General features: G+C 53.7%; 13 protein-coding genes across 17 annotated transcripts; 7 read left to right on the top strand and 6 right to left on the bottom strand.

The window, feature by feature from the left end:
* Positions 1 to 182: 182 nt before the first annotated feature.
* Positions 183 to 1,439, top strand: H310_06057. Of its 2 annotated transcripts, XM_008870962.1 has the most exons (4): positions 183 to 230; positions 282 to 406; positions 469 to 696; positions 746 to 1,439. In XM_008870962.1, exons 1-4 carry the CDS (start codon positions 209 to 211, stop codon positions 1,358 to 1,360), a joined length of 990 nt encoding a protein of 329 aa, XP_008869184.1. In that variant the 5' UTR covers positions 183 to 208; the 3' UTR covers positions 1,361 to 1,439. The 2 variants fall into 2 exon arrangements, with proteins under 2 accessions (XP_008869184.1, XP_008869183.1); XM_008870961.1 differs by having other exon boundaries at positions 183 to 406.
* Positions 1,440 to 1,725: 286 nt separating this feature from the next.
* On the top strand, positions 1,726 to 4,099 carry H310_06056 (hypothetical protein). The gene is made up of 4 exons (XM_008870960.1): positions 1,726 to 2,689; positions 2,739 to 2,864; positions 2,916 to 3,067; positions 3,109 to 4,099. The coding sequence occupies exons 1-4, from the start codon at positions 1,759 to 1,761 to the stop codon at positions 3,439 to 3,441; spliced, it is 1,542 nt and encodes a 513-aa protein (XP_008869182.1). The 5' UTR covers positions 1,726 to 1,758; the 3' UTR covers positions 3,442 to 4,099.
* Positions 3,454 to 4,100, bottom strand: H310_06055 (hypothetical protein). The gene has a single exon (XM_008870959.1). The coding sequence runs from the start codon at positions 4,067 to 4,069 to the stop codon at positions 3,551 to 3,553; it is 519 nt and encodes a 172-aa protein (XP_008869181.1). The 5' UTR covers positions 4,070 to 4,100; the 3' UTR covers positions 3,454 to 3,550.
* A 410-nt stretch (positions 4,101 to 4,510) lies between these two features.
* H310_06054 (hypothetical protein) lies at positions 4,511 to 4,870 on the bottom strand (the record flags this gene model as incomplete). The annotated part of the gene is made up of 1 exon (XM_008870958.1): positions 4,511 to 4,870. The coding sequence occupies one exon, from the start codon at positions 4,868 to 4,870 to the stop codon at positions 4,511 to 4,513; it is 360 nt and encodes a 119-aa protein (XP_008869180.1).
* A 1,909-nt stretch (positions 4,871 to 6,779) lies between these two features.
* Positions 6,780 to 7,623, bottom strand: H310_06053 (hypothetical protein). The gene is made up of 2 exons (XM_008870957.1): positions 7,427 to 7,623; positions 6,780 to 7,366 (listed from the first exon to the last, which is right to left on the bottom strand). Exons 1-2 carry the CDS (start codon positions 7,577 to 7,579, stop codon positions 6,872 to 6,874), a joined length of 648 nt encoding a protein of 215 aa, XP_008869179.1. The 5' UTR covers positions 7,580 to 7,623; the 3' UTR covers positions 6,780 to 6,871.
* A 144-nt stretch (positions 7,624 to 7,767) lies between these two features.
* On the top strand, positions 7,768 to 8,361 carry H310_06052 (hypothetical protein). Its single transcript, XM_008870956.1, has one exon. The coding sequence runs from the start codon at positions 7,798 to 7,800 to the stop codon at positions 8,257 to 8,259; it is 462 nt and encodes a 153-aa protein (XP_008869178.1). The 5' UTR covers positions 7,768 to 7,797; the 3' UTR covers positions 8,260 to 8,361.
* Positions 8,362 to 8,806: 445 nt separating this feature from the next.
* Positions 8,807 to 11,251, top strand: H310_06051 (hypothetical protein). The gene is made up of 6 exons (XM_008870955.1): positions 8,807 to 9,761; positions 9,813 to 9,949; positions 10,007 to 10,479; positions 10,523 to 10,640; positions 10,690 to 10,785; positions 10,846 to 11,251. The coding sequence occupies exons 1-6, from the start codon at positions 8,823 to 8,825 to the stop codon at positions 10,934 to 10,936; spliced, it is 1,854 nt and encodes a 617-aa protein (XP_008869177.1). The 5' UTR covers positions 8,807 to 8,822; the 3' UTR covers positions 10,937 to 11,251.
* An 81-nt stretch (positions 11,252 to 11,332) lies between these two features.
* On the bottom strand, positions 11,333 to 13,163 carry H310_06050 (hypothetical protein). Its single transcript, XM_008870954.1, has 4 exons — positions 12,585 to 13,163; positions 12,366 to 12,517; positions 12,209 to 12,315; positions 11,333 to 12,155 (listed from the first exon to the last, which is right to left on the bottom strand). Exons 1-4 carry the CDS (start codon positions 13,083 to 13,085, stop codon positions 11,467 to 11,469), a joined length of 1,449 nt encoding a protein of 482 aa, XP_008869176.1. The 5' UTR covers positions 13,086 to 13,163; the 3' UTR covers positions 11,333 to 11,466.
* Positions 13,164 to 13,237: 74 nt separating this feature from the next.
* Positions 13,238 to 14,527, bottom strand: H310_06049 (hypothetical protein). Its single transcript, XM_008870953.1, has one exon. The coding sequence runs from the start codon at positions 14,507 to 14,509 to the stop codon at positions 13,457 to 13,459; it is 1,053 nt and encodes a 350-aa protein (XP_008869175.1). The 5' UTR covers positions 14,510 to 14,527; the 3' UTR covers positions 13,238 to 13,456.
* Positions 14,528 to 19,321: 4,794 nt separating this feature from the next.
* Positions 19,322 to 20,528, top strand: H310_06048. 2 transcript variants are annotated; one of them, XM_008870951.1, is made up of 2 exons: positions 19,322 to 19,444; positions 19,491 to 20,528. In XM_008870951.1, the coding sequence occupies exons 1-2, from the start codon at positions 19,340 to 19,342 to the stop codon at positions 20,436 to 20,438; spliced, it is 1,053 nt and encodes a 350-aa protein (XP_008869173.1). In that variant the 5' UTR covers positions 19,322 to 19,339; the 3' UTR covers positions 20,439 to 20,528. The 2 variants fall into 2 exon arrangements, with proteins under 2 accessions (XP_008869173.1, XP_008869174.1); XM_008870952.1 differs by having other exon boundaries at positions 19,330 to 20,528.
* Positions 20,529 to 21,342: 814 nt separating this feature from the next.
* On the top strand, positions 21,343 to 21,995 carry H310_06047 (hypothetical protein). Its single transcript, XM_008870950.1, has one exon. The coding sequence runs from the start codon at positions 21,598 to 21,600 to the stop codon at positions 21,931 to 21,933; it is 336 nt and encodes a 111-aa protein (XP_008869172.1). The 5' UTR covers positions 21,343 to 21,597; the 3' UTR covers positions 21,934 to 21,995.
* Positions 21,996 to 22,279: 284 nt separating this feature from the next.
* On the top strand, positions 22,280 to 24,887 carry H310_06046. Of its 2 annotated transcripts, XM_008870948.1 has the most exons (5): positions 22,280 to 22,602; positions 22,655 to 22,749; positions 22,796 to 24,094; positions 24,148 to 24,482; positions 24,547 to 24,887. In XM_008870948.1, the coding sequence occupies exons 1-5, from the start codon at positions 22,320 to 22,322 to the stop codon at positions 24,722 to 24,724; spliced, it is 2,190 nt and encodes a 729-aa protein (XP_008869170.1). In that variant the 5' UTR covers positions 22,280 to 22,319; the 3' UTR covers positions 24,725 to 24,887. The 2 variants fall into 2 exon arrangements, with proteins under 2 accessions (XP_008869170.1, XP_008869171.1); XM_008870949.1 differs by lacking the exon at positions 24,547 to 24,887 and having other exon boundaries at positions 24,148 to 24,546.
* Positions 24,777 to 26,233, bottom strand: H310_06045. 2 transcript variants are annotated; one of them, XM_008870947.1, is made up of 7 exons: positions 26,094 to 26,233; positions 25,950 to 26,041; positions 25,658 to 25,894; positions 25,515 to 25,609; positions 25,337 to 25,468; positions 25,150 to 25,244; positions 24,777 to 25,096 (listed from the first exon to the last, which is right to left on the bottom strand). In XM_008870947.1, the coding sequence occupies exons 1-7, from the start codon at positions 26,202 to 26,204 to the stop codon at positions 24,857 to 24,859; spliced, it is 1,002 nt and encodes a 333-aa protein (XP_008869169.1). In that variant the 5' UTR covers positions 26,205 to 26,233; the 3' UTR covers positions 24,777 to 24,856. The 2 variants fall into 2 exon arrangements, with proteins under 2 accessions (XP_008869169.1, XP_008869168.1); XM_008870946.1 differs by having other exon boundaries at positions 25,150 to 25,283; positions 26,094 to 26,212.
* Positions 26,234 to 26,283: the final 50 nt, after the last annotated feature.

The raw sequence follows: 26,283 nt of genomic DNA, 5'->3' as shown, positions 1-26,283 counted from the left end.
ACAATACTTATCCGGATATATCCGGGAAATCCTGGTTAAAGTGGAATTTTAAATGTTGATCGTTGCAGTACTTTGATTTTGCATACTGAGGTGGCGTGCGCGGTGTTTTTATTGCATTGTTTTGCAAACGTTGAATGAGCCAATCAGAGACGATGATTTGAGCATGTGAAGTTGTTACGAGTAAAAAAAGTCGGCAGTTCCCTCGATCATGGACTCGCTGTGGACTGACGGCACGACGCCTGCCCCCGCCGTCGAACGCGGAATAATGAAAGGTGGAATAGCTGTAGTGGAGAAGGCTGACTCTCCTTCGGTGCGGAAAAGCATGAAGCGCAAAGCAGCAGACAGCCAGAACGAGGATCATACTATGTGGAAGTACTTTCGCGGTCTGGTTCCGCGTGTCTTTCGAGTACGGCAAGTCGTGTCGAGCAAATGATCTGGGATATGACAAGTATATGCTCTATGTTCTAGCCTATCGTGCATGCGACGACCTCCGCCGGCTGCTTGGACCCCATGTGGGTGTGCCACGATGTCGTCGAGGACGCACATGAAGACGAAGACGCCGTCGTATCCATTCCTCGACCACTGAGCCGCATTCGGAACATTCCATCACATGTCCGAGGGGAACCGATCCAAATCGGGTTTGGCGGGTGTGGTGGCTTCTACAATTACCTTCTCGGCGTGGCATCAATCGTCCAGGTCTGTCAGGCCGTGTTGTTTCAAGATTTCCTCACCCTCTTACTCACAGGAAAGGTTCGACTTGACAGACGCTGTGTTCTCTGGAGCGTCGGCCGGATGCTTCCCTGCGCTCGTTCTCGCCATGAACAAAAACGTGAACGACTTCTTCCATGGGGCCAACTTGACACTGATCCGCGACGCTGACAAGAAGACATTCATGGGATGGCGCGATTGGATCCCACTCACCAAGCAACACACGCTTGCGCAGCTCGAACCCGACACGTATTTGAAGCTCGATAAGAAGTTCTACTGCAGCATCACGCGCGTCCCGAGTCTTGAGAACGAGCTCGTTACGTCGTGGAGAGACAACGAGGACATGGTTGACTGCATGCTCACGTCTGGTCACGTGCCGCTGTACCACCCCGACTACCTCCGGACGTTCCGTGGCAACAAGTACATTGACGGCAGCATGTCCAACAATGACCCGATGCCGCTCGGGAACGTCGCACCGTCGCATGTGTTTCACTTTTGGAAATGGCGCAAGATCTTGCCCCACTGGATCCTCGTCTCGACGAATGCAAACTGGGCAAACCAGCAGTTCGAATGGGGTCGCGCCGACGCCCTCGCGCACCTCCATGAAATCGAGACGATTTTGCATTACAAGGATGATGACGATGAACCGTAATTTAGTGTATTCATGCATGAGTGTCCTGGCAGTATTGTCGCGATCGAGACATCAATCAAATCCCCAAGTTGTCGGTCAAGGTTGCTGATGTGTTCAGGAGCCATCATAGTAGCTCTCATGCCATCGATTGTTGCGCGAAAGGGGCTATCTACCCTCTGCATCCTCCTCACATTGCGTTTGAACGCGGCGTCGCCTAGTGACGACAAGTAGTTTCAAATTTTGCTAACCCAATGTACCGCAATATACACACCGACATTTTCTAATGTGCACGTCTATTTACCAAAAGAACGTTAAACGAAGTACAGGCAATTTTAAGTGCACGATTCCAAGTCTATACAAAAAGTAGGTTATATTATTCGCAAGTGGCGTCCATCACGCACAGTTTAACACCAAGCATCATGAGCTTCTCGTTTGGGTCTGCTCCCGCGGCGGGTGGTGCTTCGGCGCCTACTGGTGGGTTCACGTTTGGCAGTGCCGCGCCAGCAGCACCTGCCGCAGCTCCTTCTACAGGTTTCAGTTTTGGCGGTGCGTCTGCTACCCCTACATCCACCACAGCTGCACCGTCAACGGGTTTTTCGTTTGGTGGAAGTGCAGCTCCTACTGCTGCTTCGACGACAACTCCTGCAACCACCGGTTTTTCGTTCGGAGGAGCTGCTGCTCCTGCTGCTGCTGCGACGACCACCCCATCCACAACTGGTTTCTCCTTTGGTGGAGCTGCAGCTCCTGCAAGTTCTGCGACGACATCCACCGCTGCACCTGCAACGACTGGGTTTTCCTTCGGCGGCGCTGCAGCTCCTACAAGTTCTGCGACAACAACCCCGGCCACAACAGGGTTCAGCTTTGGCGCGCCAGCGACATCTACCGCCCCGGCAACCACAGAGGCGGCACCTGCAGCTGGGAGTAAAGGATTTTCGTTTGGCGGAGCAAAAACGTCGAGCACTCCCGCGGCAACAACTACTGCTGCCACTCCTTCGAGCACTGGGTTTTCGTTCGGAGGTAATGCGGCTGCAACCCCAGCAGCCACTGCTTCAGCAACCACCGCGCCAGCGTTTTCGTTGGGCGGAACGACTGCGACTTCCACCACCCCTTCGACTGGGTTTTCGTTTGGAGGGGCTACCAAACCAGCAGACTCGACAACTGCTGCCGCCACCACTACCAGCACCACTCCTGCAACGGACAAACCCGCTGCGACTACATTCAGTTTTGGTGGAGCAGCCACAGGTACCGGTGCGACTTCGATGCCTTCTACAACGACACCCGCAACCGGGTCGGCGTTTTCCCTTCCTGCTTCTTCCACCGGAGGAGCTGGCGCATCAACTACAGGAGCAGGTACCCCGCCGTCTCCCACTTGTGTGACTTTATAACTTCGTCGGTGCAGCTGCTGCGACGCCGCAAGACAAGCCACCGGCCGAATACATGGACAAGAAAGTTGAAGACATCATCAACATGTGGAGCGAGCAATTGGAAAGCCACGCAACGACGTTTACGAACGAAGCGGTTCGAGGTTTGTAGCGACACCATGTCATTTCGCGCTTGAATTGGTTTTGGTGCGCAGTTAGCCATTGGGACACGGAATTGATGCAAAACCAAACGAAGCTGGGCGAACTCGCCATCGACGTGCGCCGCTTGCAAGTGGCGCAGAAGGAGCTCAACGCCAACTTGGACACAATCACCTCCTACCAGACAGAACTCGAATCGACGCTCGAGGTAGTGTGTCCGTGAACGCACGCGGGCTGACATGCCCGTAGCAATTGGAATCAAGTGTGGACAAAATGTTCGAGTCGAACCGGCAGATCCCCGACGCCGCCGACCTCGAGCGCGAAGCGACGCTGCAGCTCTCGGTCGACATCGACACGCAGCTCAACATGATGTCGACGGCGCTCAAGGAAACCATCGAACGCCTCAACCAGACGTCGCTAGCGGCCAATGGCGGCGACGACAACGACGACTTGCACCAGCCGATTGCACAGATCCTCAAGGTGCTCAATGTCCACCACAACTCGTTGCTGTGGATCGACGAAAACGCGTCCAAGTTGACACACGACATGGGCGAAATTGCGCAAAAGATCAGCCGTCCGTGAGGCAGCACTTTAAGAGGACGAAACGTTGAGGAGGGTGTTCGTTGATATATATATACTGGGTGAAAGAACCGTGAGGGGCTGTGGCATCTGAGGACTCGAACGGTGTCGACTACGACGCTGCCGACCCTTCGACGAAGGACCGAATCGACTCGTGAAAGTCAGTGACACCCTGCGCGCTGCGATCGAGCCGAGCGACTGTCATGTGCTCGTCCATCGCGCACTGAATCTCGATGTTGCTCTTCTGGGGTGCCCCGCACGTACAAGACCGCTTCAGGTTGCCACACTTGCTGCACTTGTAGTTGGCGGGTTGGTATGGACACACGTGGCCTTTCTTGGGTTCGCCGCATCGACTGCATCGGTAATTACCACGGTTGAAGCTACTGTTACCGCTGGAGTTCGCGGCGCTGCCCATGGCGGACGTGGAAGGCGGGGTCAACCCAGCACCATCGCCAGTGTTCGTGCCAAAACTGCTCATGTGCACATTCATACTCGCGCCGTCGGTCGAGGCGCCGGGTGAATTCATCATAAACCCCATGTTGAAATTCATGGCAGCCGCGTTCGGGATTCCGGGGTCACCAGCTCCCCCCATGAAGTATGGTCCGACGCCGCCGCTTCCTGCTGCGTTCATTCGCCTGTCAGTCGAACTTACTCGCGTTCCTGTCTGCCAATGTCTTGTTCGCTTCGATATTTTTACGGCCGTTCGAAGAGGGAGGTTGAAAACTAAAATAAATATACTTAAGTAGGGAACTAAGAAGGGGGACTAATATATATGTTCGAACGGCTCAGAACCATTATGCCTCGTTCGAAACATCGAAACGGACACTCGCCGCCAACCGTGTATATACATTCGGTTGATCACGCACAGAAATTGCCGCGCGCGTCCCATGCCGCCGCACCCTACTCTCTTCCGCCGGGCGGCTCCCATCAGCGGATGCAAACGTTCGAAAGGAGGGTCCTTCGTCCTTTCTGGGATTAGAGAGGTGTGCGTGTCTGGATGCAACTTCCACAGCCAAATGTGATGGACACAGACGATTCGATTTAGAGTGAAACAACGCTGACGACGACACAATTAGGGATTCAAAATGAACGATAGCAGCAGCTTCGGATCGGCATTTGTGCTACGACGGCTTGCACATGTGTTCTCCTTGATGACTGCGTAGCGTCGTTGGAGCTGTCGACGACGCGCCGTCGTCTTGTCCAAGGCTGTGGGTTCGTTGCATTCGTGGAGCTTGGTCATGACTTCGTCCATGTACCGCATTTGACGGTCGATCTTGGCGAGCTGTCGATATGGCCATTTTGCAATGTCGTGTCGTCGACATGCTCGGATGAGCGCGCCTTCGTAGGTCCCGAGCAACATGGCCGCCTTCTTGAGCGGCATGTGAAAGTACTCCTCGAGTTGCTGCACCGTAAACGCTTCGTGTTGTGGCATTGACCTGGGATCGAGTGGATGGTGGGTGGGAAATTCAACTGTGATGGGGTCGAGCGAGGACTTGTCGAGGGACCAGAGTGCTAAGGTGGCCACGAAGGTTGTCGTTCCACTTGACGGAGCAACGACCAAAAACCACAACCAGCGCAACTTTCAGCTTTCTCCTGTCAAAATGCACCGCAGTAGCTTTGAAACCAACCCCCACAATGTCGCCGCATGCCACGATGTCGATCCCGACTTGCGATCCCCCCGCGTCCTCATCCTATCCACGACCGCAAAGGATACGTCGTCTGGGGTTGATGCGCCTGCTGCAGCCTTTGGGAATCGACCAAGACAGTCGTCGGCAGCATGTTAAACGAGCCCATGTTCACCCGGTGGCCTTTTCTACTCCAACGAACGCTGTGTTGATGACCCATCAAGAATTTGTCGCCAAATTCTTGGATTGGAACACTTCAAAATTACAAAATATTCAATATGCTCAAACATTATGTTGCAAAGGGTCACGAGTGGTTATTTTACCCAGGGAATTGGGGTATGTTCATGTCAATATTCTCAAAGGCTACTGAAAGAGAGAGGTTTTCCTGTCGTGCATACGTGGCCAAAGTTGAAAGTGCCGACTGAGTATGCCATGCGATGCCACCCATGCGCAGGTTGGGGCTGGCTGTACTGCATTCAGGGAGAGGTGCGCATGGCTTGAAGCGGTCAAGTAAGTGCAGAATCTACTGGATTGTCCGCGAAAGCCATGGACTCGATTCGACAATGGACAGCGTACAGGTCGTGGTTGTCGTTGCCCTTGGACGTCACCCACCAAAACGTACGTGCGTCATGGTCGAGAACGTCACAACGGTCCACACGAGTACAGTGAGTGCGTTTCGACCCGGCACGAGGGAGCCATTCTTGTAACATTGCACGGGAACGATCCAAGCTCGAAAAGGTGTTGCGTTTGCAAACGTCATCCACGACGGTGGTCCTTGTGCACGGTGCAGGAACGAGCAGTTGCTGCTGTATGGGCAAAGGTGCTATTCATCCAAGGGTAAAGCAACGTGAGAGCGCAAGCATGCCAAGCCAGGCTCAACGTTTGGGTGGGCTAACTAAACTTTATAAGCACGGACGCTGACTCGGTTGGATGATGGATTTGTTAGCCGGGATACTGTACAACGTCAGCCTCTTCCGTGGACTGGGCACACGACAGTCCCAAGACGCGAGAACTTTCCGCGACGACCCTTCACAGCAATCCACACGACCCCAAGTATTGACTCGTGCCGCGCCTCCTCCAACGGCGACGCTTTGGCGGGGCGGCCTTTGCTCTGCCGCACGCGGCGAAGCTCGAAAAAACAGTGGACTGAAAGGATCCTTGTTGGGGGTATAGCATACAATTCGACTTCGTCGGAAACGCGCGACACTCGCGAAAGGCTGCGGCTTGATCCTGGGCGAGGTCATTCTCGCAGGAGCGGTCCGTTGCGGACGTGGCCGAGCCCCGCCAAGTCATCACATCCGGTTTCGGGGTCATCATGGACAGATCTGTACGTTGATTGGCTATTTCGTCAAATAGTGTGATGCTATTGGATACATTTACCCTAGCCCTATCCTGGAGACATTTGACACTTGTGAAACGGGCGCAGGAGGCAATGTGGCCATTTGATCATGCCGAGCTAGCGGTATCTCTGGCAACGACGAGCAAGTCGCAGCGCCCTATCGCGCTGGTGGAAAGGCGGCATGATTGATATGTACTTCGTGTGCTCACGGCAGCCAATACCGCTTTACGTAGGTGGGGCTGGCCAAGGTTTCCCTTATGCCGGATTACCCTTTTTACAAATTACTTGCAGCAATAGGGCGTATGAAGTGCGTGAGGGCAACGAGTTGAGGCAAGGGATTGAGAGACTTCGATGGCGCTCGTGGATCGTTGTCGAAGGCATTTTTGACCACCCGCCGATTCTCAATGGCAGGGCTTCCAGTTGGTTTATACTTTATCATAAACTCACAAATTCGCCATTCTGTAGCGGTTCAGTTGTCGAGCGACTGGCTCAAATCTAGTCTGACGACCACATGGGGAGGCAACCTGTAGCTTGCAAGTTGGGTAGCTATCGTGCTGGCGTACAGTGGGTTTGCCAACGTCGATTGAGCCAAATACGCAAGAGTTATGGCATGATGGGCTTCAGTAAAACGGACGAGAAGCGTCTGGTGCAGGGTGTAAAGCCGTCCGAGGAGACTCGTTGTCACGACACAGAATGGCATGAAGAACGTCATGGCATATTGCATCCCGAGTGCTATGTATGCCTTCTTCTCTGCCTCCATCGCATCCACATACGTCTCGATCAGAGCGACGAGTTGGCGCAGCACAGAGTCGACCTTCGTCTTGAAGTCGCCGCTGCACAGAACTTTCCACGACACGTGATGCATGCTCGCATCCTTCACTTTCAGGGCATCCAAAACCTGGAGAATCGACTTGATCGTATGTTTTGTTTTGTCTGGTTTCACAGCGCGATGGAGTCGTTTGACCTACGAGTGTCAAATGACCTCTCCTGTTACAGGAAGGATGACCACGGGAATGGTGCGTACATGAACGAGGTATTGAAAGTAGTTGGCTCGACGGTGCTGGTTTGTATTCTTGTAGATAATCTTTCGGAGCACGTTCAACTCGGCATGCAGTGCGTCCATAGCTTCCACGCATGACTCGATGTGCCCATTGACCTCGTCCAGGTCCATCTCCATCGTGCTCCAACGGCCACGAACTCGAACTTTATGTAGGTACCGTACCTAATAGAGTCGAACTGCGTTTTGATGCAGTAAAGTGGCAGTGAAATTTGAATAACATTTGTTATATAAATTTATTGCACGAGTATTCACAATTTGACTACTCTTATATTATAACAAAGTTACGAACTCGAGTCAGGTTTCGAGGAATATTGCATTCTTGACGCAGTGCAAGGATGGCCAAGGACTGGATCTGCGAGGAATGCGAGCAAGACAACGCTGCCGACGAAGTCGAGTGCGTGGCGTGTGAAGCGCCACGTCCGGCGGGCTCCAGTGCAAGTCGCTTCACTGGCTACAAGATTGCGCGTGTCGTGTCCGTGGAAGCAATTCCCAAAACGAAATTGCGCGCTGTGAAGGTACAAGTGGACGTCGACGGCAGTGAGGAGTTGACCATTGTGACCAACGCCCGCGTGGACGATGGTGAAACAAGGTATATCGTTGTGGCGACAGTGGGGTCCATCGTGTCCATCGACGGAGAGGACGTCGAGGTGAAGAAAGCAACGGTTGGCGGACGCAAGTCTGAAGGCATGGTGTGCGACTCGCCCATGCTTGGATGGAAAGGTGGTGCGGCTGGAGCTGCAGTGTTCCTGCCCAGCACGTACACGGTTGGCGACGAACCTCCTGCTACACGGCCATGAGCATGCTTTGTACCCATTCAAGCTTAAAAAGACATCTCTGCTCACCATGGCATTCGGTGCACAAATATGAATTCACTTCCCGTTCCTCCTCCTCACAACGGCATATGCGACGCAACGCGAGCTCACCTGACATACCATGCTCCATTCTCACACCATCGTCCATGCTGGGAGATCCTTAATGAGGCCTCTAGAATTTGTTGTCCAAGTCGCTTTCTTGGGCCAGCTCTGTCGTGTGTACGTGCAACCTGGACAAACCCATGATGTTTCAACTAACATGCACCTCAGCACTTCCACATGATCAAAGTACCATGCGTGCCACGTGCATGCCTTGAAGGATGACCGGTGTCATGCAGCTCCGTTTGCTTCGCACGTCCCTCGCAGCTTCCGTGTCCTTGGGGGACTGTCATTCGATAATGGAAAAATACAATTCTCTGGACCATAAATATCTTGCTCTTTGTATGTAATTTTAAACAACACAAAAGAGAAACCCCGAAGCAACAGTTACCCGTTACAAAAACGACCAATGAAATGATGGAAAATTAGATCTACCATATTCCATCGGCATGGCGGAGGCGCAACCCGAGATGAGCGAGGCGCGGTTAACGCGTCTGATGCGACAAAAAGATGTGGTGCAACGTGATGGAATGAAGAAGGTTATTCAGCCCAAGCTCGACGAAATGGACCGTGTGTCCACCGACTCGTCGGACGACAACCAGGACGAAGTAGAAGAAGCCGATGGTGTCGACGACGGCGAGGGTGTCACGATGGAAGACAAGTACATGTCCGAGCTGCAGTTCCTGCGCAACCAAGTACAGGACCTTCAAGGAGCATTGAAGGCGCGTGACATGGAGCTGTTCCAGCTGCGCGAACGCTATGATCTTCTCTTGGTTGCAGTCGAACAACAAGACGAAACGATTGCAGCGATCTATGCCACGACAAACACGGCGTCGTCCGACGCGCACTTGCAACAATACTCGGCGCTGCGGGAATCGTCCATGCTGTCGTCGGCACCATCACCTCCTTGCGTCAAACGAACGGCAAAGGAAATGCTTTTGGGTCACTTAGACAGTATGGGGTTCGATGCCGACAGCGTCGGCTTGGTCCTAGAGGCATTCCACGACACCACGGTGCCACCAGCATCACCTTCCACGAGATCATCAGCGGTTGGCTCTGGGGCCACCGACTTGGCGGCTCTTAATTCGGCGCTGGATCAACTCTTGAACACGGATGCCACCTCGGGCAGCCAGGTCCAGCAGTCATCATCGTCAGCAACAACAATTATGCCAGCCTATGCGAACAAGTCTGGCTTTCTCCGTCCCGCGGTTCGACGACACAGCAGTAAACGACTCAGTGTCAGTGACTTTGGGCTATTTAATCACGAATCCGCTGAGGACATCCTGCAGCCGACGGAGGAGCGCCGCCAGTCCGATCCGCTCTTTGCCGGTATGGACGAATACGCCGACACGAGCAACCAGCCTCTTGTGCAAGCCAAAATCAAACGAGTACAAACCAGAGAATTGCCGTCCCTGAGATGTTTAACCATTCCCGACTAGGACAAGCAGGACGAGGAGTTGGAAGAGCTGTCCTACTCGGTGTTTTTGGAGCGGCTAAGCTTGCCTGGCTCCAAGGACATAGTCGAGGCAATTCGGCGATTCGTTGGGTCAGTTCTCGGACCCCGTGGCGATGGCTGGTATGCTCCACCTTTGCCAAGTTGCTTTAGAGGTTTACTTGGGTTTTGCATGGTTAGCCCTCCAACGTCCGCCCACTTTGTCGATTACATCTTTTACGGTCATGAGTCGTTTCAGCAGCGATGCGAGGAGTTTTTCCGATCGATTGACGAAACCTTGGCGACCCATCCCGCATGGCGCCACGCCCCCGAGCGGATACTGCGTCACGCTCGCGACGGCATTGAAAAGTACGTCATGGACAAGTTGGCCGACGTGCCGTTGCACAAATTGCGAGAAAGCGCAGCGTGGAAAGCCGAAGATGCCGCGCTCTGGCGGCGGATGCAAGTGCTATCGCAGTTTGTCACACCCGATATGCTCGATATCAAGCCCAGCATGCGCAACGAGGTCGTGTGGAGCATTGCCCAAGACGAGCTCCGGCACATCAACGAGTACCGGTCTCCTGGCGACAAGATCAATTGCATCGTGCGGTGCTGCAGCATCATCTTTAGCGTCCTCAACCTCGCGCGCGGCAGCGACGTCATGAGCCGACCAGGTGTGCATTCCTTCGCCGTCCGTGCATGTTTCAACTGACGTAGGCGCGGACGACTTTTTGCCCGTGTTCATCTACCTTGTGCTCCATTCGCAAGTCCCAAGCTTGGTGTCGAACGCCGAGTACATTGCTGCGTACCGAAACCCGGCCGATCTTATGTCCAAGTAGAGTGTTGCGATGCATCTGTAGACCGTCGGTGACTTTTGGTGGTAGGGCGGGGTACTGCTTTGTCAACCTGCGCAGTGCAATTGAATTTATCTTGGTGCTGGACGCCAGCATGCTCTCGATCGACGAAACGGAGTTCAACAGGTACGAAGCTGATTCGTCACCATATCGAGTGTAAGGGCAATGTCTCGAATCGCGTTATAGTCGTTTCGCCGCGGCGGAAGCTACTGTGTCGAGCTCATCGGCGACTCCCCCGTCTCGGCTAACCGATGAAGCCACCGTCAAGTTTGACTGATCCCAAGAAAGGATTCAGTCCATTGTGCTTGTTGAGCGTCGACGATACGTCGAGTTACGGACGGTCTGCCTTCGTGACCGCTTCGAGTTCCCCACCATTGCCGGAACACGACTGGCAACTCCTGCTCCGTGATGAATAATCGAGGGTCGACTTGAAACCTAGTCTTTGCCCATATTCTCGACACTGACCTGCTGGAACACTGGGTGGCTGCACCGTGCCAAACCACAGTCGCTTGACGCATTGCAGTGTAAGCTAGTCGTCGAGTGCAGCAGTACCATGGCTGGCACGAAGATCATTCCCGAGTGCCAAGAGGAGGGCCATCCAAGCGCATTCACACATGGCGATGCTCAATAACGAGTCACTCTTGTCGACGCTCGTTTGCGTAGAAAACGAACGTGATAAAGTATTTCATGTTGACGACGTATGTTGACGATCACGTCCGTGATGAAGGGACCGCACCACTAAAACACAACCTGAGCGAACCTGTGTCTGTGAGATGGGCTCATCACACGGTTGGTCATCGGGGACGTTTACTTGACGGGTTTCACTGGCGACGGCGCCGCACTTGCCGCCTCCGTCGTGGAAGTCCGTTGCTTGGCGACGACAGAGGACCAGAACCACCCTGTCGTCAGCATCATGGTGATGGCGAGGGCAAACGTAATGTACACGATCGTCCCTGCGCCAAAGCCCGATCCCGAGTAGTCGCCCATAAAAAATCCCATCAGCACGGGAATAAAGGCTTCGCCGCAAAAGCACCCAAACACGAGCAGCGACGATACGCGGGCCAATAGGTCAGGGTTCACCACGTTGGTCAGGCCTTGGATCGTGCCAGTGAAGAGCGGCGAGATGAACACGGCAAAAAGCACGAGGTGGAACGTTAGGGCGGCGACAACGTACTCGGGGCCAAACAAATTCTGACCAAAGATGACCCCCGCCATCGTACACACACACAGGACGTTCAGGAAAAAGAGCCACCCTAAGCTCTTCATGTTTTCAAAAAAGCACGACGTAAACAGCGAGTACGACAGCGCCAACGACAGCCAAAACACGCACATGATGCCACAGCAGATCGAGTGCAGGTTGGCGCCGTACCCCAGCGCCATCACGAACTCCAAGTACTGGAACAAGAATGCTGCGAGGCCCATTTGGATGCCATAGTACAGCGTTGCAATGATCATCACAAGCAGTACGATGAAGTTTGCTTCCGGGTCGTACGAATCTATCGAACGAGCAACGATGAAACGATTGATAGGGCGACAAGATCGGGTGTACCTGGGTTCAGGTTGGAAGAGCCCAAGTCGTGCTTGACATGCAAAAAGACACTGCCCGAGATGGGGCTAGGCAGGACGGGCGGCACACTTCGCAAGTCTTCTTCATAGCTACAACGAGGTTGTGCGTCTTGATCAGCGGTTGGAACAGGTATTCGTACCCAAGCAACGAAGCGGATTCTTCGCCCGACGGATGCGGACAGTCCGTGAAGTAAATGAAGAACGCTGCGATCAGCGTCAACGACCCAACCATGACGAAGAGGTATTCGAGCTCAAGCTTGGCTTGACGTTGAAGGATTCCAAGAATTGGACCCTATGAAAGTTCGGCACCCATGGTAAGACGCGCAGGGATGGAAATGGGACGGAGAGGTTGAACATACCACGACGGTGCCAACGGCGAATGCGCCATTCAACGAGTTCACAACACGGCGCGTGGTCGCTTCGTTGCCGGACGCGGTCCACGCCGCGCACTTGTTAATGGTGACGTTGACAATCGCAACGACGCACCCCTTGACGAAGAAGAAGCATGACGCCCACTCTGACCCGCCCCATTGGTTTACCCACGGCAAACACACATACCATGCCGTGAGCGCGATGGACATCGTCCCCAGCATGATGTGCAGACCAGTGCGACCGAGAAAAGAACTCAAGCACGCTTGAACCAACACTTCGGACAAGAAACCCGCCGACAATATCGATCCGAGTGCGTGCCACGCAAACGCAGGATTGTAACTCGACACGGCATTACCTTGATACGACATTTCCTGCAGCGCAGGGCCCAGGGCACCAAGGAAAGCACCTTGAGAGAGGTAGATCAGCCAGTATCCGATCATCTGCCCCTTCCATCTGAACGCAGCGATTGCCCTGACAAATTGCAGCATCGTGGGCAGCAGCGGCAACTACCGGCGCGGTAATCGAGAGCGAAGCAACTGACTTCGTTGACTATGGTCGCCGTATCCGTCAGCTACGTACAAGAGTTATAGCCAATGACATCTCATTATTTTACCTTTACACCAATCAAAACCCTCCATTCCACGGAGAAGGAATAAATGTACAAATTTATCCAATCAAAAGGCTTCTGCAAATTCTACTGCAAGACATATTTTGGCGACGCTTCAGGCGTTTCGAACGGTGCCGGTTCCGGATAAATGTGTATTCGGCCAATGCGTTTCGTGCATGATTCCGGATAGGCATCGAGACGTTTCAAAAACTATACTGACGAAACCGACTTGCAAATTCGAACACCACTCTTCTACTGACCTGTGATCTTGTCCTTGACGTATACTCCGCACTGCCACAGCAGGACGGGAGGCAGAACCGCCAGCACAACGCCTGTGCCTGCAACGGCAATTCCCGCTGCCACGCCGGCAAAGACGGTCTTGGTAACGAGTCGGACGGGGACCGTGCGGCCAAAGTAACGATGCTTCGATCGAACGTACGCAAGCGGGTAACACTTGACCTTACTGTGAGTGGACCAGTCTTGGTGGCAGTACCAGCAGAACTCGAACGAGCACCGGGTGCACGACATGTGCTTGCACCCGCCAGACTTCTCGATTGCCCAAGTACAGTTTGGACACGTTTGAACATGGTTATTCCGGCACCATGACTTGTAAGTGCGATCCCCGCACATGGGAATCGGATGGTAGTCCGAGCCGCACTTGAAGCACGATTCTTTCTCGCACGCGTGGCAGTACACGCGTCGGCTGTGATTTTTCTTGGCAGACGACTTTGGCAAGACCTGACCGCACTCGGGACGAGGGCAGTATCGAGCGCCTTGGAGCACCTGCTGCTGCAACTCGAGAAAGTCGATGTACTTCTGGAAGGTTACATCCGACATGTTGTGACGCAGTGTTCGCTTGGTCAGTGGCAGACGGCACACACCAGGACACACAAGTTGGTTCGCGCGAACTTCACCATTGACAACCTTGTGGCGTATGTATTCCCGGAAGCATGGGTAGCAATAGATCGCCGGGCAAGCGGCGCACCGACCAATGTCTTCTTCGTACAGGTCTAAGTCGACAGTGGGTCGGTTCTCTTCCATGATAGACCGTCGCTTTTCAGCATTCCGCACAATATCTGTTGTTGATTCCAAGCAAATCATGCAGTGCTCCACTCTGGTCGCTCCGCCTGTTGTCGACGACGACGCTGACGATGGATAGAAGTCGACAATGTCGCTGTCGCTGATGTAGCCGTCGTTGTTATTAGGGAGTAGGACGACGCCCGAGTCTGGACGAGTCATAGTCAGCGGAGTCCGTTGACGTGGGTGCAGTTGTCTCTCCATGGTGACCATCGATGCGGCTGCCATGAAACTCTTCTTTCCGAATGAATGAACTACATGCTTTGACGATCGGTCGATTTCGAAGAAAAGAACAAGATCACACATTGCCGCGTATCCGGATAACGAAATAAGGGAATTTCGTTCTACATGAATCCCGAGCGATGGCACGCTTTGGCAATCAACCCGACGTACAACATGCCATTTCTTCGCGTTTCCTCACAGGTGTAGAGATGTGATGACAGGTCCGATTACCGCAGGTTACCTCGGTTCTAAACATTGTACCATTGTGCCTGCATGCACTGACTTCTGCATACAAGTTGTCTGCTACTTTGAGCCAGCAAATCGTCCTTGCTGAAAATCACGCTTCTTCAACAAAGCCCGGGTGCACGGTATTGTCAGCAACTCTAACGTGCTTGCAGTATTGATTCACCAGCAGCTTGCGCAGGAAATCACGGAGCCAGAGATCTAAGGCTTCGCAAACAAACTTGTTGACAAGAGAGACGCAGCGGACGTGTTATCATCCAATCAAAAGGCGTACGAAAAGGAATATCCTTAATTAAGTACTTTTGAAATTTCGGACGACCAAAGGACATGCACCTAGAATGTTGGTATCTCATCCACCTCATTTACAAACTTTGAAAGTTGACAAAACGACGGCAGTGCCTGCGCGAATGGCTGTGAGATCATGTTGGCGATATCGCTAGCCGAGCCGTGCAAAGGCATGCTTCGATTGCTTGGGGCGTGATGTAGACCTTGTGGATCCGAACGACGAAGCTTAATAGCCGCATTTCTGACTGGTTGTTGGCGAAGTTGTGATTGACTGTGAGGTGTTGTGAGCAAGCTAATCTAAGACTTGGACAGCAATTTTTCAGTACCTTCTCACCTCTGTTTCCGAAGACAGAGGTGTGTTGTCACAACGAGGGCTGGCATGGCTGCATGATCGACTTTTTTCCGCGCTTGCTCATCAAAGACGTCGGTGACATGCGCTGACAATTCCTTGCAACAACAATTACCTTGGACGACTGCATTTAAATACACTGCTTGAGCGGGCTACAGCAGACGCGACAGCAACCCGGAGGGATGGTTTTGAGTCATTCGCGATCCTTGAATTTCTTTGCAAGTTAAGATGTGCTTGTCCTCCCCAATTCTGAGCGCAGCCTCGTTGACAATCGAGCTAGCACCTCCTTCGGTGGTTGCGTTGAGCAGAGGTTCAGCATTGCCACAACAGATTGAGTTGAACATTTTGATGAACTTCGATGGCCACGCCTGCGAAGCTACACGAAGAGAGCGCCAACGTGCGGAGGTGGCTCGCCATCGGCATCGCTGCAGCAAGCGGCGGCACCCCCATGTTGATCGTTGCCGCTCAAAACCAGCATTTTCACGCGAGAATGGTCAAGCTCTTGTGCCAGGCTGGTGTTGTTTGTGTCACTGAGCCCACAAACCGACAGTTCCAGCTCGGCCATGGCCAAAGGGACCTTGAAATCATGCATGTCCACGTGGGGCAAGTAAGTGTCGCGACACAACGCCGACGACGACCGCAGAGTGCAGTGGAAGCTCAAGACCCGGTGCCTCCACATTCCATCGCCCGGGTTGCCGTTTGAGCCAAGATAGAAGGCACCACATGCCATGTGTTCGTCATCGCAGGTCTGTAGAAAATGCCATCGTCCAAGTTAGTCGGGGAAAGGTGGCGCAAAGGCGCAAACTAAACTCGAAAGGCACTGCGACGATGCAATGTGGTCGAAGATGCAGTTGGCACTCGGAACGATACCTCCATGAAGATCGGAAGTTTCAGAGTGTGAAAAAAGTAGGGCAGAGCAGTAAGGACACAATCTTCCACGGCTGAGTTCTTCCCAGACCAAAGTAACGACGGGCAGCTCAGCAAGGCGACTGTGCCATATTCATACTACAGGGGTAGCTTGACGTTGGACGCGCTCGGACATCACTCAATTCGTTGCCGAGTGATGTGGTTGTGTGGCATCGGAGGAACAAGTCGTATAGTCGTGCATGTGCACGACCGAGAATTTCCGCGTAACATGGACGTAGTTACTGGAACAAGAAGTTCATCGTGACAAGCTCGCAAGTGGAATTGTGACTAGAGATTGGAAAGTGCGACCATTGCAAGTGTGGTGAATAATTCTATGCCGCCTAACATGTCGATTCCGTCGAGCGCATCAACATCCTTGACGAAGGTCTCGCTGTCTGGAAGGTAGGACACGATTTGATGGATAATCTCTGAGGGCATCCGCATGTATCTCATCGTGTCAAACACTCCACGGGAGTCATTGCAATTGTGTTCGAGTCCGACGCGATAAGCGGCGGGTGTGTCGGCGTTCCGGCAACGGCGTGGCGGCCGTTTCAATCGCGATCTAAAATTATAGCCAATCCGATGTCGTCAAACTTCTTTTAGCAATTTTGATTGGAGTAATTTCGTCACCAGCATTCATGGACAATCCAATTGCTCCGTTGCGGGGTCGCATGAGAAGCACATCGTGTGCGTCGACAAAGGTTTCGCTGACCGAGCACGACCAGCACAGAGAAGACGTCGGTTCAAATGGCCGCAATTTTGCGCTTGTCTGGATGTCTGTCGCGTACTAGTAAAGTGTACCGCGGATGCTCTTGACATCAGGCACAACACACGACAGGCGGCTCGAATTTGGATAGGGCAATTCCACGCGCCTGGTGTTCCACATGCATTTCGCGCACACTTACTGTAAAGCAGGGTGAGGGCTATGCGGCGGTAGTCGCGACTGTTTTCCTCCACTCCTTCAGCACAATGTGCAGGCCGACGTATTCGTCCAGCTCATGAGGTCTTTCGGGGCTTTTTTAGTGCGATGTCGTGCATTTTTAGCATGGTCTGGCGGTCGTCGTCAGTGAGCCAGTTCGTGTGCGCGAGCGAATTGCGTCGGTATACCGTACAGGCTTCCCAGCTCTCTGCGACGGGTGTGCTAAACCTCCCAATTCCGGAACTCGACATACCCCGAGAGGCGGGGACTTGAATGTGGGGAATTATTCCTGAACCTTCCCTCGTTCATGTCCCCATCGTTTCCTTCCACCGACGCGAACAGGATCGCCAACGACCCGAACGCACAAAACGAGGGCACGGGGCTTGCCCCCCTACTGTATCGAGTATTTGGGGACGATTGCTGCAGCCAGTTGGGATCAACGGGCCACCCCATCTCTACCATGCCGCCAACAACCCCCCTGCCTTTATGCCAATGACGCCACCAAAATGCGCTCTCTGGTCAATGTACCGTAATTTGGCCGAGGGAGGCTGCAGTTCCAGTATTGGGTACCGTACTGTACACGGCGACGGCCTTTCGTTCGCTCTGGACAGGCCTACAGCATCTTCACAAATGGGGTGGGCCTCTCTTCCAAGAGCGCGCATCGCACCCGCATTTGGAGCCGACGGTTTGCGTCTTTGGAACAAAACACTCGCCAAATCCACGACGTTGACCGGAGCGGCGGGGGGTTGGCCTTGTGATTTGTGTACACGCGCGGGGCATGGCCACTTGGTCAAGTTGAAGCGGGCCATGCCAGCTTGAACCTTCGTTGTTGGACTGTGGGACTAGATTCTGTCGCCACTCATTGTTTAGAGTGGCTCGAGAAATGTCAATTTGGAATGGACCAATCACGGAGCAATTTCGGGGATCTTAGCTACTAAGCGCACCTCAGCCGAAAACTATTCCAGGGTACACGATGGCGCACTTAATCGTCCCAATTATTCAAACGTAAAAGGGGCAATGTATCCATGGATGCGTTTTCAGCCCATGCTGTGGTTTGACGAGAGCGCGTGAGGCTCGATGGGCCTGATCCAAAAGTACCTACGGTTCAGTCCAGTGCCGTGGCGACGAAGGCACCGTAGGTACTGTACGGGACACAACTACACCATGGCCCAGCCGCCCTCTCGCTACAATTCTAGCGGCGAGGAGATTTGCAATCTCGTTGTCGTGGACAAGAAAAGATGTGTTGCACAGAGGTTTGATCGAGATGCGTGTCCTTGGGGAGTTTTAAGGATGATTGCGAGGGTGTGCCACGACGACGCGAAAAGTACGGTCAGATGTCTTGGTGGACCCACGTTGTAGGGCAACCACCATGGCTGACTCGACCCAGAGAGCAAGCTGCTGGTGAAAATGGAATCCAATGGGGCCGCGCGAGGAAGCTGTCCATGTGGCGGTCAAACCAAAAATTTTCGGTTATTTGTACATCTCGGCGAAAATGGCCTTGCGTTCGAAAGGTCGCACGTCGACTTTGGTTTGAAATGCATCGAATAATGTGAAGGGAACTCACGACAAAGCTCCGACCGCTGTCGACGCCGTTTGTAAAACGTCCGAAGTGTCGCCGAACTGGACAAAATGTCCATGGACCGTGTCTCGGCCGCAATCCACACCCACGCATGGGCTGTTGGGGCGTCATTCAACGCGGCAGTGAGTCGTCCGGGCGGGTTTTCAGAACAGTCGCACGCGAGATCAGTATTTTACCGCCACGTGATAAAGGTCAATATTTTAAAAGACATGAAATGCATCTCGACAATTCTCTTCCTTTCAGTATAAACGCGCATCCATTTTAATCTATGGGAAGATCAGAATTTTATTATTTTGTGCCTGCTCCGATCGTCGTCACCAGGAGGTACGAGGTAGGTGTCACTCTCCAATTAAGTACACGATAAAATACCCGACCAGGTCCATATTATTCAACATAAAAAATACCAAGCCAAAATGTTCCAAATTGACGCCGAACCCACATAAAAATGCACTATTTTTAGAATTACTGCTGTAGGTTTTTCGCACTTAACACGTCTGCAACGCATGTACTACGGTGTAACCTCTTTTTCACGGCCGAAAATGCTGTTGTGATGCGATGATGAGCTGCTCATTTCCGCAAACACCGCGTCGGAGACGGACCCGCCGCCATGGCTTTTACGACGATGACCGCTCCCGATCAACACGTGTTGTCTCTCTTACCGTACGAGCCCGTAAAGGCGTCTTCGCCTGACGAGTCCCCTGAGCAGGACACGGTCGAACCACTGAAAAAAGCTGCGCCGCCGCTCGTGATGGCCACCATGAACGTCGTCCTCATCACGCCGGAGCTGTCAACGGCGCCTCCGAAACCAATGCCAGCCCTCAATGCGCTCGTTCCGTCGGCTGATATCAACTCCCAGCCGCGAGAATGTGCCATTTGCTTTGAAAAGTCGCAGGCGAAGAACTTGTGCGGCAGCACCACGTGCGGGTCCTTCTTCTGCAATGGCTGCGTACAAATGTACCTTCAAATTAAGATCCAAGACGGACAAGTGCGTCGAATTCGGTGCCCTGGTCTTGGCTGCACTGCTATACTGTCCTCCCACCACATTCACGGACACGTCACTACGGACCACTTTCAGCGATATCTTGAATTGAAGGAGAAGGTCCGCTCCGGTCGCGTCTGCCCTCCTTGTGGACAGCCTGTGACCTCCACAGGTCGCAAGATTCACTGCCAAGCCTGCACCGCGACGACTTGTGGTGACTGCGGGGAGCCTTACCACTTGTTTGGGTGCAAGGATGTATCATACAAGACTTGGCGCCAACAAACTGAACACGACGTCCGATCGTGTCCCAACTGCCACGTCGACATTGAAAAGCACGGCGGATGCACCCACATGGTGTGCACGCACTGCGAGTTTGAGTTTTGCTGGTTGTGCCGTGTATCGTGGGACCGCCACACCGATGCCATGTGCAAGCCGTTGGCCTTCCTCGAGTCCGAATCCACATCCCTCGGTCCGAACGCGCCGATCCGAGCCGTCACCAAATCCATCGTGGTGGTTGCAGCCACAGGTGTAGCTGCCGTCAGTGTCGGCATTGCCGCGGCCATCGCGCCTCCTGTCTTGCTCTACAACGGAGTCAAGTCTCTCTTACACCGCCGAAAGCAGGCCAAGGCCATCAAGAAGCTCGAGTCGTTGCGCAAGCTGCAAGCAGCTGCGTAGTCGCGGGCTACTCGTTGCCCCTATTTATTCTTTGAATCTAATTTATTCGCATTTTTCAAATAAACGTGCTAGACCGCTACAGGATGTTTAGTCAACTTTCTTTTTGTACTTACCGTATGGCATGGATGCCCATCGTGTTCAAGAGAGGCCACTCCGCCGCGTCCAAATCTCGGTTCACGCGGCAGCCGAAGCTTATGAAATCAGGGATGCTGCCTAGGGGTACCTCCGCCGCACCTGGTAACTGCGTCGTGCGGCATGGTTACCCCTCGCACCGAGCATGCCGCCGCATGCCACGCTTTTCGATGCATGGCGTCAGGTCGATCCACGACTCCATGATGCCAATGGCGCATCTTGCCTACGCCTACGGTCGTTGCCGTTGTGTGGCGACACACGGTCCCGACTCAATTGGACTCCCCGATCCTGATGATGATGCGTTGAGTCCCAGGAGAACGTGGGTTGAAGATACATGAAGCTGTGTGAGAGTGGGCTTCATCGAGGACATCCCACGCGTGCGTTGCCAGGTCACGACCCAATAAGCTATGATCACCCTCAGGCCCAGCGCCACCAGGAAACCGTGTCGAGGCGTGCAGGGTTGGTATTGCCCATTCAAAGGTCTGATGTCGCGAAGATGTGCCCAGCAGCATCGCGGACCCATGTAGACGACCCCAATCGATCTCGCTGTACATCATGGCAGGGCGTGTGAGCCATGCATGAGAGGCTGCCCAATGCTTCACGCGAGGCTGCTACTCCACCCACGAGAATGCGACTTGTCACAGACTCATGCAAAGCATGAAGCCCCCATCAACCACCTGGCAAGCGATGGAGATCAGGACACGATGCCATGAAAGACACTCTGGTCGCCTCACTCCCACCAGAGCGATCCAGCTCAATTGAATTGCTCTGCCCATGAGAAATTCTATTGTTGACATCGCGTGGAGTAGCTACAATGCCCCAAGTGAGCTGCACGTAGAAGGCACCTACGAGAAGCACGCAGCTCCTTTGCGTAAGGCCCATTTCAAATGTTATGAGTGACGAATATGTCGGACAACGAATGAGGCAAGTCAGTGTCCAGGGAAGCAATAGGAAGAGGACGGAGCGTCTCTGCACCTGGTAACCTGCCGTCGGGTCCTCGAGGGAAGTCTACAAGGTTCCTGTGGACATGGACGAGTCGTCGACTCGGCTGTGTGTGGGAAGGAGACCGCGTCAAACTCGGTTATATGAAATACGTTCAGCTGTCGTTCTACCTTGCCCTCTCTTGCTCAATCACGCGGCGAAGGGCGTTCATTCGTTGGGTGGGTTCGATGTCGAGATTTACGCAGCAACTTTGAACGCTTCATGGGCCTTCTTGATCGAGTCAATGTCGACGCGCGTGCCGCGTTCTCCGTTGGCCCACTTCCACGCGGCAAAGTCGACATCACTGCGAGACGCGATTTTGCTCTTCAAAGGTTCCTTGGTGGCGGCACGCACGACCATGGCGGCCTTGTTCACGTATTGAAGGTAGGACAGGCCCGCCGAGCGCCACAACGAAGTTCCTCCAGGTGCCATGATGTCACAGAGTTGCAAGTCCGTTCAAAAGTAAACGACCTCTCCACCACTCGCACCGAAGTGAGGTGGCGGTATAGTATTTCACAGGTCCCCTGTACGATTCGATGACGTTATAAAATGCATCGCTTCCACCAACACTCTACATATTATAACGTGGCATAATGACCTCTATATAGACATATCGTACCTTGCGAGACACATACAAAACATAGAGGTTAGTCAATTCGCACTTTAGACGATCTGCTACAGAAGCGTTTGGATTGGTCCAAATGAACTCGCAACGGGATTTTTGACTGGTGACGACGGAAAAGGTTCAACTTCAGCGGATCATCCAAGATGCTCGTGGTCAAGCCATCGACGCTGGCGGCGGCGGCGACGCTAGCCGTCGTGTCGGCCTCCATTGCCTATGTGCTGTGGAAGCAACGTCGGCACGAGAATGCCTCATCCAAAGCTCAATCTCGCAAAGCGTCGACTGGGTGCTGCACCAACAACACGACTGAGACGTCCACAGGATGCTGTCAGAATAACAGCAGTGGCCACAACGGCGACGACGCTGAAGAGAGCAACAAACCTGTTGCAGTGCGCATCTTGTACGGGACGCACACGGGCACGGCCAAAGGTAATGTGTCCTGCTTCTCGTCCATGCGAATTCACGCTCGGTCGACATCCAGGATATGCCGTGGCATTGCAAAAAAAGCTGTTTGCACTCAATGTAGCCGGGTATGCGTTCGAGCCGTCCGTCGTGGACATGAAGGATTACGACCAAGTACGCAAGTTCAAGCGAACCGACGGCGCTAACACAACTTCCCTAGGACAACTTGGAACATGAGCAGGTGCTGATCGCGATCTTGTCAACGTGGACGGGCGGTGTTCCACCCGAATCGGCGATGGTATTTTGCAATTGGGTGCAGGACATGGCGCAGGACTTTCGTGTGTCCAAGACATGGCTCAAGCACGTCCATGTGGCTGTGTACGGACTGGGTAATTCGGAATACGACGAAAACTTTGGCAAGGCATCCAAGGCATTGAGCAAGCACTTCAGCACTCTCGGTGCCTCGCGCCTGTGCCCTCGCGGTGTCGGCGACGACAACCACGACCAGACCGCGCAGTTTGACACATGGAGCGACCACTTGATTGCGTCTTTGTGCGAGCAGTACGTCATTTTGCAAAAGCCTGCGACGGCCGACGCGGATGCACGCAACAGCAAGGTGGCGGGGTGGAAGTCGCAGAACGAATTCCGCCGTCAAAAGCGCAAGGAGAAAGCAGCGGCGAACGGCGAAGACAACGAAGAAGCCATGTGGACTGCGGAAGATCAAATGAACGAGATTGTGCTCGAGTTGGACCAGGGCGACGATAGCGACGAGGACGGTCCTTCACGACGCACCAAGGGCAACGGGGTCGTCGACGTTGAAGACATTGGCGTCGTGATGAAGGAGTCGGAAGCAGCCGCGTTGTCGCGAGAAATGGTCACGCCGTTACAGCGCAAAGCCTTGACAAAGGAAGGGTACAAGATCATCGGGACCCACAGTGCGGTCAAACTATGCCGCTGGACCAAGCATCAGCTGCGAGGGCGCGGTGGATGTTACAAGCACACGTTCTACGGGATCACGAGCTACCAGTGCATGGAGACAACGCCATCTCTCGCGTGTGCAAACAAGTGCGTGTTCTGCTGGCGTCACCACAAAAATCCAGTTGGCCGCGAGTGGCGGTGGAAGACGGACGACGCGAAGGAGCTCGTGGAAGGCGCAATCTCTCGCCATCAAACGATGATTAAGGAAGTCAAGGGGCTACCTGGTTTAATCCAGAGCCGGTGGGAGGAAGCGTTTACGGTCCGGCACTGCGCACTCAGTTTGGTCGGCGAACCGATTATGTACCCGCACATCAATGAGTTTTGCCGCGAGCTGCATGCCCGTCAAATCAGTTCGTTCTTGGTCACGAATGCGCAGTTCCCCGAGAAAATTGCCGCGCTCGAACCCATCACGCAACTTTATGTGAGTGTCGACGCCGCCACCAAGGACTCGCTCAAGGCGATCGATCGCCCGTTGTTTAAAGATTTCTGGGAGCGATTCCTTAGCTGCCTGACCCAGCTCAAAGCCAAGGGCCAGCGCACGGTATACCATGCATGCGATGGCTGGGAGCGATGTCACGGGAGACGTGTCTGTAGGTGTATCGCATGACGTTGGTCAAGGAGCACAACATGAAAGAGATCGACAACTACGTCGAACTCATCCACATGGGCGAGCCAGATTTGATCGAAATCAAAGCTGTCACGTACTGCGGCAAGAGCGACGCGTCCGACTTGACCATGCAAAACGTGCCGTACCACCAAGAAGTGCGCGACTTTTGCGAACTCCTGTGCGCCAAACTCGGCTGCGGGTATGCGCTCGCAACCGAACACGCCCACTCGAACTGCGTCCTGATCGCCAAAACGGCCTTCAAGATCGATGGTCAGTGGCACACATGGATTGACTACGACAAGTTCCACTCGCTCATCCAAGCGTACGTAACCACACTGCTTCGCCGTCGGTGAATGCGACATGGATCTCTCATGATGGTTGTGTAGGTACTACAAGGACGGCACGCCGTTCACGACGATGGATTACATCGCGCCGACGCCGGCGTGGGCCGTGTACAACGCCCCGGAAGCAGGATTTGACCCGATCGAGACGCGCTTTCGGCGTACGAAGGAAGGCAAAGTCGTCGAAATCGAGTACACTGCAACCGATTCGGGCTGTGGTTAGAGTGCTTGGATGAGTTGTCTGTCACGGCAAGACCCCCACACGGGGGCGGTGACGTCGCCAGAACGATGGGATTGAGATTTTGTACGCTGATTTGACGAGTATGTTCAGTAACTGGGGTCGCATTTGGGCTCATTACGCAAGCACTCGAAAGAAGAACTGAGTCTCGAGCCCGCCGTCTTCGGGACAATCCGTGCAGTGCACGGCATTCTGCATGTTGGTGTGCCCAAACACGGCGCGAAGGGTCGTGGGGGCCAATTCCCTCGCGACTTGTACGTCAAACGGCCCACAAAATTCTTGAAAACGATTCACCACGTCGTTGCCGCGGACTTCGACGGCCACCAACGGCCCACTCGACATGTACTTGACCAGTTCCTAGAAAGGTCGTTCTGCCGACGACGCGGGCAAAGGAGCGTTCTAGGTCGTACGTGATATTGACGCGTCACGGGCTTGTAGATTGCGAGAAATGCGTCGATGGCTGCGACGGGAACATGCACGAGCTTAAGCGCCGAGATCTCAAAACCTGCCGTCAGTATTTTATCGACGACAGCGCCACATTGACCTACGAATGAGCGCGAAGGCTTGGAGAGAGAGAACATTTGGAAGCTAAAGTACCGGCCTTGACCACTCGAGGTCGAATGAGGCAGAGCGTCGAGCAGTCGTCCATCGCGGCAGTCGTGGGAAATGCATTTGCATCAAAGAAGTACGGAGATGCACGGCCTGTTACAATGAAGGCTCGAGCAGACCCTGCATGCCAAATTCAGTAACACCACAACAGGATCTTCCATTATACCAAGCTGTCGAAGGGCGTCGGAGACAGCGGCTGGGCCGCCGACGGACACCTCGATCGCGACAGAAAAGTCGCGGGTCCATTCTTGTGAGCTCTCCCTATCCAAGCGGACCATAAGAAAGGACGAACTTATAGGTGCAACGCACGGTGATGGATCCATCCCGTCGACATGTTTGCAGACGATAGCCAAGTCGTTCGGTTTGATATGAATCATGCGCAATTTCACGAGGGAGAGATGGCATGCTTCAAGTGCCGATATGATGCATCCAATGGACCGATATCCCGCGGGATTGATGAGGAAGAGCGTGTTCGCGCCGCGTGACGCGAGGAGGGTTCGTGTGTACTCGTTGGCACAGTCGACGAGGTTGATTTGACGGGAATACCTGCAACATCACACACGTGACCAAGGACGGAGAGTTGAATCGGTGTGCATCGTACACAGACACGCAAGCACCAACAAACAGATCGACAACTTTTAAGCCGGGAAACTTGATTCTCTTCAGGAACGGCTTGAGTGACTTCTTGTCTACCTGGCTCATGTTGTCAAGATCACGGAGCCGTGCTTGGCAGGCAGGTGGATACCATTTCAAGGGACCCGTCGTTGGCATAGTACGTGAGAAGGAAGGACCTTGCTACTTCGGCCTGCGGATCGAACCATTCCGCCACGAACGAATACACCTCCCCGTCCGCCATGGTGCTGCCGCCCAAGTTGAAGAGTCGGCAGCAAACGTTTCAACAAGGCATCCCGGATAACGCCAGAATATCCGGATTC

This window comes from Aphanomyces invadans, assembly GCF_000520115.1.
Source record: "Aphanomyces invadans strain NJM9701 unplaced genomic scaffold supercont1.10, whole genome shotgun sequence".
Lineage (NCBI taxonomy): Eukaryota > Oomycota > Saprolegniomycetes > Saprolegniales > Verrucalvaceae > Aphanomyces > Aphanomyces invadans.
This window is presented reverse-complemented; position numbering and strand designations above follow the sequence as displayed.